General features: G+C 48.7%; 1 protein-coding gene across 6 annotated transcripts in view; it reads left to right on the forward strand.

Annotated features, from left to right (window-relative positions):
* The window catches only part of HDAC4 (histone deacetylase 4), a 168,185-nt gene that overhangs the window by 18,626 nt on the left and 130,455 nt on the right, over positions 1-19,104 (forward strand). For all 6 annotated transcript variants that reach the window (XM_050339456.1, XM_050339460.1, XM_050339459.1 and 3 more), the window contains exon 2: positions 6,782-7,026. In XM_050339456.1, the coding sequence (XP_050195413.1) occupies positions 7,005-7,026 (22 nt within the window). In that variant the 5' untranslated portion in view covers positions 6,782-7,004. The remainder of the gene's footprint in view (positions 1-6,781; positions 7,027-19,104) is intronic.

The raw sequence follows: 19,104 nt of genomic DNA on the forward strand, positions 1-19,104 counted from the left end.
GACAAACGGGGTTAGAGGTGGAATCTCTGCCTGGACACTTCCCACGAAACCTGTCACGAGGTGAGGATGTTTGCTGTGAGCACACAGGCAGTAAACCTGCACAGTGTGTGTGTCCCACACTGTAGAAGTTTCAGGGAGAGGCGGAAGCACAATATTTGTTCTGCTCTGGGCTGCCGTGTGAGAATCACCTGTGGTGGTGGCAGGGAAATGTCAGCATTTGCCAAACAAATGCGCTGGGGTTGATTCCTTGAAGTGCTGCGTGATGGGGTGGTTTGTGCCTTTGAGTGCCTGTGCTGAGCTTTTGATCTTAAAGGTTGGTGCCTCTGGTTCTGCTGCTGCAGGATAAGGGCAAGGAAATCATGAGTTTGGTAAAGATGGGATGTCCTGGGAGCAAGGCTTGGACCGGTCAGTCTGGATGCATTGTGATGTGCATGTCCCTGGCATTCTCTTGGTGGGAAGCTGTTTGGAACAGCTGGATTAGGCTGGGTTTGCTTTCAGTTCTTAGTTGCACAGTTCTAACTGCACTGAAGGCTTTGGGTGCTCCCACTGGTCCCTGTTCCACGAGGATACCCACGCACCACGTGGATGCTTCCCCTTGCCGGTTCCTCTGGGTATTGTGTTGAGCTTGCCGAGTGCAGGTGTGCTCACCACTTGTGTGGAAGCTGTGAGGGCTTGGCTCTGTGATCTCAGGGCAATATAGGAAGTTGTACAGAGTAAACTTGCCAGGATTGCGTCCCCTGGGAGGCGTTTCACCGCAGGACGTGCACGTGCTGACTCCTCTCAAACACTCCCCAGTGACTTGGCTCCTGGGTTTCCTGGCCTCCTGCAGGAGCACTTGGTGTTTGTCCTCTTGTGTTTGCCCTCCTTCCTAAGAAGTTTGTGCATTTACTCCTGGAATTCAGGAAAACTTTTGCTCTTCCCAGCCCCCCGGTCCGAGTTTCTCAGTGCAGCAGGACATGCAGAGAGCACCCTTCACCTTGGCACCTTTTCCTCTGCCTTCCATCCCTCCCCTGCCCACCCAACCTCTCTCCCAGCAAAAGAATGGGAAAAACTCCCAGGTCTGAAACAAACAGGAAAGCAGAACAGTCAGTGATTTGTCTGCATTAATCGTGATTCTGCATCACTGTAATATCTTTTAAGCCATCTCTGTCTGGGCTGCAGGTTTGTAATCTGCTTCACCTGCCCGAGGAATTTGTACCACACCTCTGGGTTTTTTTCCTTGCCCTTTTAAAACTCTTAAACTGTGCTTTGGAAGAGGAGGGGGAGTGTCTGGATTTGCACAAAGTATTCCTGGTTTTGGGGGAACCGGGCTGATACAGCTGCAAATTTGGTGTTCTATTTTTATTTTCTATTATTCCCTGGTATTACAACTTCTCTTCTGGCCACAGCTGAGCATTAAGCTGATGGTGGATTTTACAGTGCTGTTATTCCCCCAGTGTATTTAGAGACAGAAACACTGAATTCAGAGATTCAAACTCTTTGAGGGGATGTCTGATGATGTCTGAGGATTGCAAATACATTTTCTGGAAGAGGTCTGAGTTGAAACTGAAGTTGAAAACCAGCACTTCTGGGAGTGGGCAATGCTTGTGAGAACCGGTCTGCTGGGACAGATCCAGTGAAGCTGTGTTCTGCTGGAAAACCAGGAGTTGAAGGGATGTCGTCAGGGGGTTGTGTGGATCCGCAGGACTCCTGCCACTGGTTTTGTCATCTTGCAAAGTGGTGGCTGCAGAGACCTGGTCCCTGGGGAGGAGATCAGCTCAGGAGCCTGTTCCACGCTGCCTCTGCTCTAAGTCAAGCTTTGTTTAGAACAGAGGACGGGGCTTGGAGCAACCTGGTCTAGTGGAAGGTGTCCCTGCCCATGGCAGGAGGTGGAATCAGATGGGCTTTAAGGTGCTTTCCAACCCAAACCAGTCAGGGGTTTGAAATAAAGGTGCAGTCAATCATTTTGTGTCACGGGCCATTGTTTTCAGGCAGCTCTGAACCTCTTCCTTGTCTCCTCCTCTGTTCACACGGAGATCCTCTATTGGCAGTATTTTGTAAATAACCCCTGTAAAGCAAAGGCAGCTCTTTTTCCCCCCCCTCTGGTTGAAGTTGAGGATCTGTTGTCAAAGGGAAGATTCAATCAGTAAGCTGTGACAGAGGCTCTGCCCCTCTCGAGGTCGGTGAGTCTGTGCTGCAGCCGGGGGTTGTTTGCAGGCTGCGCCTCACGAGGGGGAGTCCAAGGAGACATCAGGATGATGCTGGCCTCTTACACATGTATGTGGGATTAGACTCAATACTGTTTGCTTGCAAGTGCAGCAAGGGACATAATTCTGGGGGAAAATGAATGATCTCGTTATCAGTGTTTAATCAGCAGTTCCAGGTAGAAGAAGAGGTGATAGTGCTTTTTGGTAGATGGTGTTCCCATGGCTTTTGGAGACCAGACCCCACGGTTCTGGAATGCTGCTCGAGGAGTTCCAGGATGTGGAAGGTGCTCTAGCATCCCTTCTACTGCTGTTCTCACAGAGCTGGCTTCCTTGCCCTGTGCTAAAACAGCATCTTCTGCAGCACTTCCACGTCTGGGGGATCTGAAAGGCGGGGCAGGTCCCTCCAGGCTGGGACCAACCCTCACAGCACAGCCCTGTGTGTAGCAGGAGCACGACTTACACTGTGTTTTGAGTCAGCAGGGTTTGTTTAGCTGGGGTTGTCAGAGATCTGAGCTGGCTGCAGTGATCTGTGAGCTGGCTGCAGTGATCTGTGAGCTGGCTGCAGTGCCAGGGGGTGTTGGTGCTGTGTCTGAGGGGGATGAAGCCGGGTCATCCACAGCTCATGGTCCTGGAGCAGCTGGGCTGACTCAGCTTGGAACAATCCTGAAACTTCACCCTTAGGCCAAGATTCTTATCTCTGCTGAAGCACCTTGGCTCAACTTAAGCTCTAGAAAAACTGTAAATAAAGTTCTGTCGTAACTGTAATTGCTGGTTGCTGCACATCTGTACTTGTGACGAGCAGAGAGGCACATCTGGAATGGGCTGGGAAGAGGAAGGGCAATATTCATACTGTCATAGAATTGGAATGTTAAGGGGTTGGAATGGACCTTAAAGAAAACTGGAGCATTACTTACATTTCCTGGGTCACGTGTGTTCTGCCTCTTCGTGGTTTCTGGATGCCTGCTGGGGAAAAGCTGCTCTTGGGAAGTGTGTGGAGGGCACAGTGTAGGACTGAGATGTGGAGCTGTGTTGTGTGTGTGGTTTCGGGGGGCCAAGCCTGGTCCTGAAGCTGGAGAAGAAGGAGGTGGGGGACCTCCTGTTTTGGGGAGCTGCTGATCAGTTTTGTGTTCAGAGCCAAGTGCCTTCTCCCTGTCCACGTTATTCCTGCTCACCTGTGTATAGGTGGTTTGTTGCCTCAAGTGATGACCCAGCCTGTTGGTGAATTTGCCACTGTTTTCTTCTCAGCTTCTGGAAGAAGCAGAGGAAGTCTCATGGAAGCATTTGAAGCCAGTCTATCCAGCCTGTGTGGTTTTTGGGAGCGTGTGCTCTCAGGTGCCCCCTGGCAGAAGGAGGCTCAGATAAACAGGCATTAAGTGGTTCCTTGTGCTCCTATTCCAGAGGTATATTTTTTTTGGTTTTTCATGCAGTGCCCTCCACTGGATGCTCTCCCGAGCCCTTCCTTTGCCCTGTGCCTGGGGAAGGCCTCCATGGGAAGTGCCAAAGCTGTCTCTATGTGCCACTGCTCGTTGTCTGCCAGGGAGCCCCCATAGCCGATCCCGGGAGGCAGCGGGATGGGCGCCGTGCTCCCATGGCAGCAGTTCTGTGACTCCTGGAGCTGCCCCCGTAAAACAGGGGGTGTGACCCTTCTGCCCAAGCCCCTTGGTTCTGAGGTTCCTCCTGAGAGCCTTGTGCTGCTCTGAGCACACCCATGCCCATCCCGTCCCGTCTGGTGGCCGTGACCCAGTCCTTGCCTGAGGAGCCTGCGGGGAATGTGCCTCTGGAATGATGCTCGGGGTGGACTCTCTGTTCTTCTGTGCAGGCCAGAGGTGATTGCCCTGGTCCTGGAAGGCACTGGAGTAGAAGTTAAACAAACTCTGGTTTGTTGTTCTTTTTAATCTTTTTTTTTTTTTTTTTTTAATGAGATAATCTGCTTGGAAAACCCTCTGGACCTGCAGATATCTGAGGCACTGGGTTAGACAGCATTTTGCTTCTCCTGATTTGAGAAGTGTTTTCACTGAGATAGTGGCAAAATGATGAGTTGCCATAAGAATTGCTGCAGGTGGGGCCCGATGGTCTTTTTGGAAATGCTTCATTGGTCTGCATTGAGATCAGAGCAAGGGCTGACTGAAAATTAGGGTTTGAGGGGGAGATGGGTTGGGCCATGAGTGCTGTCCATGTCCTGGAAAGAATCCCAGAACCACAGAGTGGTTGGGTTGGAAGGGATCTTAAAGTTCATCCAGTCCCACCCCCTCCCACCCCTCCAACTACAGCTGGTTGCTCCGAGCCCTGTCCAGCCTGGCTTTGGACACTTCCAGGGATGGGGCAGAAGTAGGAACAGGTACACTGGTGGTGCTGTCAAACGGATTTGGTGCTACTGTTTCAGTCCAGTTTCCTTGGGAAATGCATCTGCATCTTCCCACTGTTCACACTCACATTTTCCTCCTTGTGCTGTGAAAATGAGGAGGCAAATCTGGTAACACCGTTCCAAATCCTTCTTGTCTGCAGCTGAGGTTGCTTCTGCTCTCCCAGTACCTGCTGGTCTGATTGGAAATAAATCATGGTAATCTCTTGGTAACGCCTGGTCTGAGCTGACCCGACTGCTCAACAGGACGTGCAGGGTAATGCAACTGGAAGATCTTGAATGTTTGGGGTGGCAGAGACTTGCAGGGATGAGAAATGACATTTAAGTGATTTTTCTCTTGAATTTGACTCATAACACGAAGGCACGTTCCAGGTCCCGGAGAATGCAAGATGGAGCTTGGAGAGTGTAATGCTGAGACACTTGGGCTGGAGAGAAACAGCCAATTAGAGAGGTTTTTTAATGAAGTACAGCAAGGAAGGCCTTGTGTTCAACAGCATCTGCCAGGGCATTATTCTGCACATCAGGGAAGGAACCTTAGGAAGCCCATCCTTAGCAATGTGGTGATATTTAAGTCTTAGACCTGGTTTTGGTGCCTTCTTGGAAAGGAGCACAGAGATCTGGCTGTGAGGAGAGCTCCTCCACGAGTAGATGGCACTGCCTGGAATGCAAGGGCACAGCTCAACTCTGGGCAGCTGCTCATTGTGCAAGGCAGGAGGAGTTCCCATCCCGGTGATCCCAGCGCTGCTGGAGGGCACCACTCCTTGGGATGTGCTGCCGGAGCAGTTTGGGGTGAGCAGAGTCAGCTGGATCCCTGGGGATGGGTTAAGGAGCTGGGTGCTGCCAGGGGTGACCTCATCCCTGTGCTGGGATGGGGAGCACTGGCTGTACACTGGTGGTGCTGGGTGATGCCTGCTCAGGGCAGGAGGAGCTCCTCCAGGTGCTGCCTGTATCCAGGAGAGGTGGGAGCCTCTGTGCTGAGGGATTTTTGGGTGCAGACGAGGGAAGTAACCCTTGTTGTGGCATGGTGTGCACAAAGGACATGGGGGGGTTTAATCTCTTTCAGTAGTGTTGACTGGGAGGTACCACTGGCAGGTGTGGTAGACCAGAGCAGAATCCCCGAGATACCCACCCCACCTGGAAAACAGGGATGCTCAGGGATCGTGGAATCCCCGAGATACCCACCCCGCCTGGAAAACAGGGATGCTCAGGGATCGTGGAATCCCCGAGATACCCACCCCGCCTGGAAAACAGGGATGCTCAGGGATCGTGGAATCCCCGAGATACCCACCCCGCCTGGAAAACAGGGATGCTCAGGGATCGTGGAATCCCCGAGATACCCACCCTGCCTGGAAAACAGGGATGCTCAGGGATCGTGGAATCCCACAATGGTTTGGGTTGGGAGGGACCTTAAAGCCCATCCACTTCCACCTCCTGCCATGGTCAGGGACACCTCCCACTAGAGGTTGCTCCAAGCTCTGTCCAGCCTGGCCTTGGGCACTTCCAGGGATGGAAAATACTGGATGTCTCGTGGTATAGTGCCAAAAATCCCCTGAATGCTCCAAAGTGAATGTCAGTCTACATTGCTGGTTTTGGGGGACAGGGGTACACAAGGTCGGTGACTCCGTGGGTGTTTTCCCTCTCTTCTCCCTCCTTCCCTCCAATACACAACTTAGAAATAATTAGGAATGGTGGATTTTCCCCCCCTCTCCCCGGGGCAGGATGAAGTTGCTGCTTAGTAATCTGCTGGAGGCTTGGGCAGAGTGGGAGTGGAATTGATTGTGTGGGTTTTTTTCCTTCCTGCTCCAAGACCACTTCTTGGCACAGAGGGATTTTTCTTTCGGCTTCTTTGGGGAACAGATGCATGAAGCACAGTTACCACTCATACATATGGCTTTTAAAATATGGAAGCTGTTGGACTGAAGTGCCTTCATATGGTGCTGTTGGAGGATGAGAATTAACACGGAAGTTTGGGTTTTTAAGACTTGAATGTTGAAAAGTTGGGTTTGGATTGTTGGTTTTTTTGTTTTTTTTGTGTTTAGTTTTGTTTGTTTTTTTTAAATAATGTTAAATGCCAGCCTGCATTTTTAACTCTGAAAATTACTCTCTCTGCAACCTTTAATGACTAAAATAGTATTGTAGTTTAATCTAGGGGATAAATAAGTTATACAGGGTGTAATTGAAATGGTTGTTAATCTTAATTTGCTAACATAGACATCTCTGTCTTTAATTGCAGGTTCCCATTTTAAAAACCATTAGAAGATATTCTGCCACCCTCTTGGATTACTTCCCATACAACTCAGCATGTCACTGTGCCCTGGATTTTATAAGGTGGCCATGATTTAATCCCCACTTCCAACTCCTATGTATTGGTGAAGCTTTGGAGCTCTTTTGAGCTGCTGCGGCTCCGTGGAATCTGATCTCGCATCCCTTCTCCCAAGGACTAGACACTACCAGCAATGAGCTCCCAAAGCCACCCAGGTAAGGGCAACACCGCCTGAAATTCCAGCAGTGACGCCAAAACACCCGGTGTTGGCCGCACAAACACGAGCTGGAGTGATAATCCAGACCCTGTCCCTGGTTTAAAACTAAAACTTTGTGTGAAGGTGGAAAATGCTGTTGCTGTTACCAGAGTTACAAGGAAATCTTATCATTTCGGGTTTCTAATTGCTCTAAAATTTAGGTTTCTAATTGTGGCATCCCTGGAAGCTGTTGGAGTTTTCTGAGTCATTAACCAGATGTTTAATTTGTTAAATCTGTGCTGATGAGCCTTCAGGATATGGAGTGTACCTGTAAGGAATGGGCACAGTCCTGCTGGTGTCTTTATGGAAATGTAAGAAAACTCTTTGGCTTTTAAAGTACTTTTTAATAGGAAAGAATAGTTTTGCTGGAACAGGAGCCAGTTGATCCACCTCGGTGTTGTCTGGGGGATTATTCCTAATGTGTCTTGTAATTTCAGACCCGATTCATCACTACAAAATTGTGCATTTCTGTCTGTCAGGAGGATCTGTAACTACTCAGTTACCTGCTCTTGAGCTTAAAGGTGCCTCATACATTTGTATTTAGTGAGTTTTGGGTAACTTTGTGTTAGACAGAGCTTTGTGAGCTTTGGAAGAGGAACTTTAATTATGCTTGGACTGTGTCAGTTTATGGTACAAAAAATGGCTGCTGGGAATCAAGTAATCCAACAACAACAGGGCACGTGGAAGGACTTATTTAACTCTGCCTCTGAGAGATTACTTTGTGACTTCATTTTAATCAGGTTTGGGTTAAGAGTTAAATAAGACTGAAGTGTTAGAAGCCAGCAAACAGCTCCTAAGACTTAAGGAACTGCTTATTTGTGGGCGAAGAAATCCTGCAATAAATAAGGATGCTGGAGCTCCCAAGTAGCAGTGTTAAATCTCACCCTCTCCTAGCAACTGGAACGAGTTTCTGAGTCTCTGAAATGATCAGTGTTATTAAAAAAGAAAAAAAAAATCTGGCCTCTACTTCCATAATGTAGATTTTGAAAGTGTGAGGAGTTGGGAAACTTAAGTATACCTGGGACACCTCTTGCAAAGGGATGTTTTCCAAGAGATCTGTTCTTCAGGTAATGGATAATTGTTAGTTCAGTATCTTCCTGCCTCACTGGGTGAGACTGGGGAGCTGTGGCCTCCTGCTCTTCTCTGGTTGTGGTGGGATACCTTAAATACATCCCTGTATTCAAAACCCAGCCATGGATGTGCTTTGCTTCTTAAGGAGCAGCCCTCCAGATATCTGGGAAGTGGTGATGACTTTCCTGGCTGGGCTGTGTTGGTGGAACCCTGCTGCTGGTTTGTCTTGATTTCCTTTATAATTCATCATCTGACCCTTTCTTGTCCTGACTCTGCTGGTTCTGCTGCTTTGGCTCAGTGTTCCTGTGTCACTGAAAGTCACTTTGAGTTCCCCTTTTCTAACAGCCGTGTCTAGAATGGTCCCATCAAAACCCAGGGATGTGGCAGCTCAGCAGGATGGCTTTGGACACCCTGTGTCCTCCTGGGTGCTGGATTCTTATTTTGGGTTGAAGTTCTCCAGCTCATCATGGTGGTTTTTCCACCCCCCACTGTTCTTAGGGCTCGTTTCTCTTCTAAGGGTCAGTTTTATGACAAGGAGCAGAAATACTTCCCAGCCCTCACCAGAGATGACATCTGGGCTTCTCATGTCAGTTGTGATAGGGGTGTTGATTACACAGCTCCAGGTAATTATTCCTAATGATGTGCATTGTTTAAGGGAAGGCTCTGGCTTAACTCGAGAGCCTATTAAACCTTGCTTCAGTGGGTACAAGCTTTCTTCTCTAATCTGCTCCAAACCCAGCACTAATGGGATGTTTTAGGAACAGTGCCATAAAGAATAAAAGTGGTTTGGGTTTTTTTCCTGTGCTTTTTCTTTATTTTACTTTCACTCCTGTGAGAAGTGTTGGGCACTGAGGGCTTCTCAAGGAACAAGGTGAGGAGATAACTAAGATGGGGGAGAAAATTGTGACTTCTTTCCCCATCACTGCCTCTCCTTTTGTTGTGTTTTGGAGTGAGGTTTCTCAGAGGACAGGGAGCAGCTTTTGGAGAAACAGAATACCCAGATGGAAGAAGATAATCCTCAAGAACTTGCCATGGGTCAGTCAGTCTGAGCCCTGCACACAGGGAGAAGACCTTGAGCTCTGTTTCCTGGGCTGAAGGCTCTCTCCGTGGTGTCCTTCTTGAATTTTGGGTTGAGACCAGCAGCTCTTGTGAGCTTAACCTCCCACAGAAACACATGTGGAGCAGGAGGAGCTGGTGGGGTGCTGGTGTCCCTCTTGCCACAGGCACGTGGTGCCTGCTGCTGCTATGGAGGAACAGCCAGCTCCTGTCACGTGTGGGGAGCATCTGGGGGTTCCTGGGCAGGAATGGGAGTTGCTTTGGGTGGGAGAGGGGCTGAAAGTGGAGAGTGAGCTGGCAGGAGGATGGGCTTTTCCCCGTGCTGTGCAGACCCAGCCAAGACCAAGCTCGGAGGCATCACGTGCCCTTTGGCTTTTGGCAGAGGAGCCACCGCCGCTTCCAGCGCTGGAACAAAGCTGGAAAAAAACCGCGGAAATTCTGCTACGAAAGCTCAAGTTGCTGCAAAGTGTAATTAAGAAAATTAGGCTAATTAAGATAACATTTAGGATTATGACAAAGCTTGGAGGGGCAGGGGAAAGTGTGTTTAGTTTCACTCCTTAACCTGTTGGCCACAATTTAAACTCGCCTTACGTAACCCGTGGTGCTGATGGTGCTCACCTTACCCGGGCTCCCTGGGCTGTGAGCATGTGGGGTTTTTTTTGTGTTTTGGGTTTTTTTCCTCTCTCATTGACCTTAAATGATTCCTTGCAGTCTCCTTCTCCCTCCCTCTTAATTTTCAGTGGCTTGAGTTTCGCTCTCATTCGCTTCTTTAATCAGTAAAGATTGTTCTGCTGATACTGGTTATACGTAAAGATTAGTTTTAAAAAACCAAAACACTTAAAGTTAATCACTCAACTGATTTGTATTTGTTTAAAGTTCACTTTCCTTTGTAAAAGCTGCAGATCTCCCTGTTCAATGGAGCATTTTGTGTATGAAATGTTATCTTGCAGGAATTAGCCAGTCTGAATGCAAATGCTCCATCCTTTTTTTCCGGAGCCACTCTTGCAGAGATGCAAATTTCAGCTACATTTTGCAGTGCTGAATGTTTGATAATTAGGAATATTGAAGTTTGAAGAACGTGCTTGCCTGGCTGATGGGGCAGAAATCTGCAGTGGGATCATTAGGACTGAGAGGAGACACCGGGAAAGCTTCGTGATCACACGGCGCTGGGAAAGCGAGTCGGGGAGTCACGTGCTGTGATTTGCTGGGCTGATAAGGACTTTTGTGCAGGGCTTTATCTGCACAAAGCCACTCTCCTTTCATATTCCACGGCTCAACGAGGCATGGAAAGCCATTTCATGCAGCACACAGAAGAGCTTTCCCGTGAGCGTCTCCAGCGTTTTGCACCGTGCAATAAATATTTGATGGGTTCTCTTTTGAAAGATTAAGAAGTTTCTGTGGAGATGCATTTCAAAGCGGCTTTAAATGACACTGACCTACTTTCTGGCAGTAATGGGTCTGTCTGTGTAAGTTATCTGGGGGCAAGAGTGTTCTTTAAATAAACAGAAGGACTAGGGCGGTAAATTCCAGCCCTCCTTTAGCAGGTACTCACTCGGTGGCTGCGGTCTGGAAGAACACCTGGACGTGGTGTATCCTGGATTCATACAAGGGTTTGGGTTGGAAGGGAACTTAAAGCTCATCTCATTCCACCCCCTGCCACGGGCAGGGACACCTCCCACTAGCCCAGGTGGCTCCAAGCCCCATCCAGCCTGGCCTTGGACACTTCCAGGGATTCCTGCTTCTCCCCACCCATCTGGTGCTCCAGGTCATTGCTGCTGGGTAATTGTAGGCTTGGGCATTCAGGCTCCTGTTTACAAGTAAATCAATGCTATAGTGACTACAGGTCCAACCTCCATCTCTCTGATGCTTTCTTTAATTGGAAATACAAAGATTTCTCCAGACCTGTCCTCTTCCCACATTACCATGTCTGTGCTTCATGGGAAGTTGAAGTTTTAGGGAAAAGTGCAACTGCTTGGCAGGCCCAGCAGAGGTAACAGGATGGTTGAGGATTCCCCATCCCTGGGGGGGTGTCCAGGGCCAGGTTGGATGGGGCTTGGAGTAACCTGGGCTGGTGGAAGGTGTCCCTGCCCGTGGCAGGGGGTGGAATGGGATGAGCTTTAAAGTCGTTTCCAACCCAAACCATTCTGGGATTCTATGAAGTAAATTCTTTGCAGTTGTTGATTAAAACTTTGAGGTTGGCTGTGGAGTAAACTCAGCAACAAGCTCTGGCAGAAGAGCTGAAGAGCTTTGCAGGTGGGAATTGGCCACGTCTCCATCCACTTCTGTTTCTTCAACCCACGACAGGACACCTACTCCACCTGCATTCCAGTTCTTATAAATGTGGGAGCTGAGCCTGTCCTGGATTTCCTCTAGGAACAGTGTCATTTTAAGGACCTTGGAAGTTTTAAGTCTGCTCCCATGAAACCTGTGAAGTTTTCGCTTTCTGGAGCATCAAATGGTTGGGACTTTCTGTACAAGGGTTTTATTGTACCCTCAAAAGAGAAGAATTGTTTTGTGTTTCAACTTGGGGTTCAAGTTGAAGTTCCTGCTAGGTCAGTGTCCCTGCCAAGTACATTCCTCTCATTTCTGCTTTTTCTTTAAATGCAGTTCTTGCACTTAGGAATTCTTTAAAAGCCTGTTTCTAAAGGAAGTTTTTCAGCCTGTGATGTGTCCTGCAGTGCAAAGATGAGAAGCAGGTACTTGTGATGAGAGGCAGAGAACTCTGGATTATTTTGAATGAGGTACAGGGTAGGAAAAGGATATAAAAAAGGTCATATTTTTAAAGTCAGGTGATTCTATAATAATGTTTGAGATAGTCCTTGGAATCTTGTGTCTCAGTTGGAAAGGAGACAAACCTTGTTCTATGTGGTTGCTACGTTTTTGTTACTCACTTTTAGTCAACCTCAGTCTGACCTGTATCTCATCTCGTGTGCACTTGCCCAAATTAAATTTGTTACTGGGCTGAACAAGGATTTCTGGGGGTTTATTTTGAATTGCTCAGCCTGTGGCCTTCGTGCCAGGCTCTCCCACCGATGAGGCTTCTTGGGGTGCCCTTGATGTGGGCAGATCAGTTGGGATAGAGCTGATGGAGAGGACCATTTCAGTCATCCCACTGATTCTGAAAGTGATACGAGAACAGGGGCAGAAAATCCACTTATTCCCAGCGGGATGTCAGCCAGACACAGCATTGTTCATCCTTTAAGTCTGGGAATTTGTCTGTCTGGTACCTGTGCTTTGGCAGGTATTGCAAAAGGGAAAATAGAGCCTTATTTCTGAGAGCTCTTGGTCAAACTCTGCAGGAGATTTTTCTGTTTTCCCAGTTGTTTCCATGTAGGACCCCAGGGAAGGGCTGGAGCTGTGTCAGGGGAGGCTCAGGCTGGATCTCAGGACAAGGTTCTTCCCCCAGAGGGTGGTTGGCACTGAACAGGCTCCCCAGGGCAGTGGGCACAGCACCAAGGCTGCCAGAGCTCCAGGATAATTTGGATTATACTTTCAGGCACAGGGTGGGATTCTTGGGGTGTCCTGGGCAGGGCCAGGAGCTGGACTGGATGATCCTTGAAAGTCCCTTCTAGTGCAGGAGATTTCCATGATTCTGTGAGTCTGTAGTACTGTTGGGTCAGGAAGAAGAGAGAGAAACAATTGCAATGACACTTCTTCATTTGGTGTAGTTTTAAGTATATTTTTTCATCCTTTAACCTCTGATTTTAGAGTCAGAAAACAGCCAGGAGTGCCTGAACATGGAGTAGCAGGTGCCTGACTGGAGAAGGACAAATTGTGGATGTGTTAATAATTCTCCCATCCTTCAGTAAAGGCTTTGTGATCCCTTTCTCCCCAGAACTTGCCAGGTATCAGGAATTTCCCCACATGCTTTCATTTATTTATTTATTTATTTATTTATTTATTTATTTATCTATCCATTAATTTATTTATTTATTTATTTATTTATTTATTTATTTATTTATTGATATTTAGGCTGTTAAGGAAGGGTTTTGAAGTGCACTGACACCTTGCAAGGTTTGAGCTGTCCCGTGGGGTGGGGAAATGGGGCATAAAATTTATTATTCCTTTAAGAAAACTAAAATTAAGACTTGAGCACATCTTTTAACCGTCGTGTTTCTTTCACCCAGATGGAAATACTGCAGTTTCCTCGGTTACTGGGGGAGATCAGGTGCTTTACCTGCAGTGCCCTCGTTTGCCTTGGGAGGCTCCGCAGCTCTCGGTGTTCCCCCTGGGATTTGCTTTGGCTGATCCTTGACGGACTGATGTGCTGAGATGCTGCAGCAGCTTTTCAGCCTCTCAGAGGGCTGGTGTTAAACTTCCCACCTGTTGAGAGGTGAATTCCAGATGGGAATAACCTCAGGTGGGCTTTTTTGAGATGGTCCTGTCTCAGCTGGAAGGTCCCACCGGCGGCGCCGGTTCCTGGGGGTGTTTGAGGGGCCCGTGAGCGTGTTTGGGGTTCAGTGGGGAATGGTTCATCTTCCTTTGAACCCTGGCACCACAGGCCTCGCCAGGGAGTCCACACACTGGGCCTGATCTTCCCAGTGCTTGGAGCTGCTCTGCTCAGCTTTGATGTAGCCACAGCAGGTTTGTTTTGAAGGCGTGAATTGCAGAGTGGCAGTAGGTTCTGCCAGGTTGGCTGGGCAAGGTCAGCCTGGGGAGACCGGGAGCCTGTGGATACCTGGGAAAGGGGGAAGGAATGAGCAAGGTTGTGGCAACACCATTAAAACACCCTCTCACCCTGTAGTCATGTGTGACGTGGATTTTTTGTGTGTGTGTGGGCTGATAAAGTAAATTTTACTTTATCAGTCCCATTTTTTCCCTTTCTGTCGTTTTGGTTGTGCCAGGGGCTGAATAATCCCAAATAATTCCTTTGACTTGACCCCAAACAAGCAGTTTTTTGCCAGTGCCGCCTTCTCCAGGAGAGACTTCCAGCCATGGGCAAGGTAGAGTTGCCTGCAGTGGAGGAAACTGTGGCAGGGCTGGGGTCAGGATGCTGGAGAAATTGCAGCTGAATTCAAAGAAATAATTCATTAACAAAAAAAAAAAAATCAATCCTGCCCCTTTGACTATTCTGGAATCTCTGCCCTCGTGCTGTTTGCAGCTGCTGTGTTGCCAAACCACATAAATAGCTTTATGGGGCACCCTGGAGTTGGTGTGGGAGCTTTGAAGGGCCCGCCTTGGCTCCAGGTGCCCACCCTGTGCCCCCGGCCGAGGGCTGAGGGCCCGCCTCACTCTGGGGCTCTGTGTTCTGACTTGTTTTTGGTAGGTGCTGCTGTCCCTGAACTCCCCTGGGCTCACTCTTGGCCGGGGGGGTTTCACCTCCAGAGCCACAGCCCGCGATCGATGCGCTCGCTTGGCCGAGCCGGGGAACTGGGAGATGCCGGGAGAGGGGAACGCTCCCTGCCGTCTCCCAGGGGCTCGTTTGCTGGGACATCCCAGGGCAGGTGGTTTCAGTACTGCTGTTGGAAGGTAGTTTTCATCAATGGACAGTTGTGCAGGCAGGAAGCCCTCAAAGCCTGGTGATTTCCAGGGGATCTGCTGAGGGTTGTGTTCAGCTCCTCTGTTTCAGCGCCCGAAACTCGCACTTTCTGCTTAAACAGACTTAACCCCTCTGTTAACTGTGACCTTCATTTTATGCTGCCTATAAAAAGAAACAAGTTGAAACTCTTTTCGCTCCTGATCTAGGAAGTGGTTGAGCTGCTCCTGTGGGAAGACAGAAAAACCTGAACTAGACCAAGCAGAATCACAGGATATTCTGGGGTGGAAGGGATGGGACCCACAAGGATCATCCAGTCCAGCTCTTAAGTGAATGGCCCATCCAGGGATTGAACCGGTGACCTTGGCATTATTAGCACCAACTTCTCTGGTCAAAAAATAACCCACAACAGTAAAAAGACCATACAGCAAGCTCTGAAAGTCCATCCAAGTATTGAAGCTTTGACGTCTGTCACTTAGGGAAAAATCTCTGAAACTTCCAAGAACTTGCTTTACTCTAGCTAAGGTGCCACTGGTCTCACAGGACCCCTGCCAGGAGAAGGCATGTGATCCTCACAGCTTACCAAACCCAGGAGAAGGGCTTTGGCATCTCTTCCCTGCCAGCAGCAAGAATCTGATTGGCATGAGATGGCTTTTTCCCTTTCCAGCAGGTGGAAGGCCTGTTCTGCAGGCTTGGAGCTCTTGACAGGTTTATCGTGATGTCTTCTTGGCAGGTAGGGCTGGTGCTGTTCCTCCAGTCTGCATTAAACCCTTTCCTTTGGATTTTTAATTTCAAGTGGAGCTTTGTGCAGCAGCTGTTTCAAACAGGTGAGGGGACTGGTGCCCCTTTTCCTTCTTTGGATCCTGCATGGCAGCAGGGTGAGCCAGCCTGGAGGGTCACTGCCCCCAGTCACCACCTCCCCTCCCCTAGATGTATTTGAGGCAGTTTGATCTGAACAAACACAGCATCGGGTTGTGTTGACAGAGGCTTGGGAAAGCTCTGATTTAGTCTTCTCATGTATTTTCTTTTTCACAAGGAAAGTTATGAAATAGTTCTGTTCTGGCACTGCCTGCTGGTGATTTCTGAGTCCTTCTAAAGAAGCTGCTGTGGAAAAGTTGCTCTTTTAATCAGTTTTTTTCCCCCTCTCTTTTTGATCGTGTTGGTCGTTCTTGTTGTTTTTAGCAGCTCACCAAAGCGCTTACAGAGAATTTGTGCTCCTCCTGCACTGATTAATTCCTGGCAGGGAGCACCAAGTGGCTCTTGCGTCAATAAATCGTCACAACCTTTGCTTGTGTCTGTCAGCGTAAATACACTTGGACTCCAGCAGCCCCCAAAGCGGGCCAGAGGTTGCCAATTTTGCAGCTGCAAAGTGGTCAAGTCCAAGAGTGCACGTTTGGGGTGGCAGAGCCGCTGCATCTCGGGTTACCGGCTCCCTTCCCCCCCCCTTAACGTTTTAGCTTCTGGAGTTTGAGTTTATCTATAGAAATACTGGTTTAAACTTAGAGGGGGATATTTTCAAGTATGTTTGTTTTATTTGCTAGGGAAAAAAACCCGTGTTTGTGGCAATGCCTTTGCCATCCCACCTCAGCTGCCTGGGGTGTGTTTGTGTGAGTGGGGAGGTGGAGGTCCCCAGGGCTTGGCTGGTTGTCTCCAGGGAGCTCAGGGACCTTCCTGGTGTGTGTCACTTGTGTCACTGCTCTGCTGCAGAACTGTCACCTGGCAGAGGCAGCCGAGCTTGGACGAGCAGATGGAACGTGGCTGTGTCTGCCCCGTGCTCTCCTTGGTTTTGGGTTCTACTGAGTGAACACAAACTCCTGTTTGGCTTCCTCACCTCAGGTCGTTTGTGAGGCTCGTTTTTAAGCTGCTTTTTCTTGGCTTTTTCTTTCTTTTTTTTTTTTTTTAACCGGTAATTCTGGTGTTTGCTTTTGTCAGGGAAACTGTGGATGGTGTTGCACAAAAGAACGTGATGTTTTGGGAATGATTGCCCAAAGGAGTTGGGCAACAGTGACTTGATCTTTAGATGTTCCAGCCACCAGATGAAAGAAACTTTCTACAAAGCCATTTGCTGGAACAACTGTTGTGCAAACCAGGTGCTGAAAGCTCCTGGAAATGGGGGGAGAGGAACCTGGGGAAGGGGTGGGCAGGTTTTAGAGCTTGGTTTTGGGGACATGTGGTGTCTGTATCTATTAGGTAGGAGAGAGAGACTCTTGAGCTGCTGGAGACACCACAGAAATGCCTGTGAGTGGTGGATTTAAATTTCAAGACCTCCTTCCCCCATCACAGGGTAGCAGCAGTGGGACACTTCAGTCATCACTCTGCCCTTTGATTCTTTCAGGGAAGCTTGAGGGAACTGCTGGAGAGGCTGGAATGATCCCTGTGCTGCTGCTGGGCAGTGCAGTCAGAGGGTGGGATGCACCCTCTCGGTTCTCCCAGGCTCCAGAGGTTCCTCCTTGGAGAATGCCCGGATGGAACAGCTCGTTTGGGCTTTCTGGGAGCATCTCCCCTCCTCCCATTTGCACCATTGAGCCCCCACAGCTGCCCTGCCTGCAATGGAGTAGTTGAGTGGCTTTGATAAGAATATTTTATAAATAAGAATATTTTATAAACAAGAATATTTTATAAATAAGAATATTTTATAAACAAGAATATTTTATAAATAAGAATACTTCTAAAATTTAGATATATTTTCTTTTTTTAGTTCTCTTAATCTGTATCTAAATACAATCAAAAACTGCTGGTGGAGGGGTGGGGAAAATTCCTCGACATCCCACTCATGGATGAAAGCAGCTTTTGGAGGTTACTTTGGCCAGTTTGAGAAATCAGCTGTAGCTGCTCTAACCCAAACTGTTTGTTTCACCAGAAGCTCCTGCAGGTATTCTCTCTGTGCTTTGAAGAACACCCAGTGTGGTGATGCCCCCGTCCCCCTGCTGCAGGCAGGAGGAAGCCTGGAAGGACAGGCCTTGGTGGGATTTGGGTCTGGAAATACTTTAAGAGGCAGGATACCTGTTTGGTGAGAAAACTTGCACTGCCAAAGAGTGTGGCTTGTTCTCAGCCTGACTTAGGGACTCGATAAGCTCTGTATTTTCTAGGATTTTTCATCTTGTTCCAAATGTTGGAGCTGCGGTGTCGCTGTCTCCCCTTTGCCTTCCTCCACCTCTCTTCCATTTCAAGCTGATACTCATGGAGAGATCTACCATCTAGCTGTGTTGGTCAATTTTAGTGCAGAATACGTGCACGGAGTGTTCCCCCAGCCCTTTATTCCTGGTGGAGCTCGAGGCTTGAGAGTGAAAATGCATAAATTGGGCTGGGACGTGGTGTGGTTGTGTCCCTGCCTGGAGCTGAGGGTTGGCTCTGGGACCTCTCTGGGCTGGCCACTACGCAGTGAGGAGTGTCTTTGACTTCCTTTGGGCCCACAGTCAATTTTTTTATGGAAAGGGTTGTAAAGCATTGGAACAGACTGCCCAGGGCAGCGGTGGAGTCCCCAGCCCTGGAAGTGTTCAGAGAACATGTGGATGTGCCACCTGAGGACATGGTTGAGTGGGACATGGTGCTGCTGCTGGGTTGATGGTTGGACTTGGTGATCTTAGAGGGCTTCTCCAACTTTAATAATTCCATGATTCTATGGAGTCCCCAGAGGTACCTGTGAGACATCCCTGCCCTGTCTCGTGACTGTTCCACCATCTCCCTTCACTGGAGCTCATTCCTGGAGCATGGGCAGGGCTTGGTGGGATGCCCTGAGCAGTGGCTTTATAAACTTGGGATTGGCCAGCTGAGCAGGTGCTGTCAGGGAAAGCCAGGCCTTGCTTGCCTTGCTGTCATCCCACTGCAATTCCCATGGCACCCTCATAATCCTGAGCTGGAAAGAGGGCAGAGCACAGCATCCCACACATCCCTTGGGACTTGGGGCAGGAGCAAGGGGCCCTTGGAGCCTAAAAATGTATCAGCTTTCTTCCTTATGGAGGGAATTTTAAAATAGCTTGATATGGACTCTAAAATTGCTTCTTTCCTGCTCGCTTTGGTTTGCATTTCATTGCTGAAGCTGCTTTCTTCGGGGGGGACTGGCTGGAGAATCCTCGGGAACTGCCAGTCACTAGAGCAGGATTTCGGTAAGGGATGGTGGGCTGGGATCAAGGACTGTGGTTGTGGTGCTTCAGTTTGCTCTTCAGGCTCCTGAAGCCGCAGAGCTCTGCAGGAGGAGCTTGTTTTTATTCAGGAATAATTCTGTAGTAGTTGGTTTAGGAACATACATGTTTGTGGCTTTAGCAGGCAGAGGCAGGAGACAGTTGTGTTGGAAGATTATTTGTTTTGTTAGAAACTCCTTTTTTCTCTTGCAAGAAACAAGTGTGGGACTGTTTCTTTTGAACTGCAGTGGCTGTTTCCCTCCTCAGTGTCTCCACCTGGAATTACTGTGCACTAAGAACCATAAGTAGTGTT

This window comes from Myiozetetes cayanensis, unplaced genomic scaffold (genome assembly GCF_022539395.1).
Source record: "Myiozetetes cayanensis isolate MyiCay16 unplaced genomic scaffold, myiCay2020 scf9, whole genome shotgun sequence".
Lineage (NCBI taxonomy): Eukaryota > Metazoa > Chordata > Aves > Passeriformes > Tyrannidae > Myiozetetes > Myiozetetes cayanensis.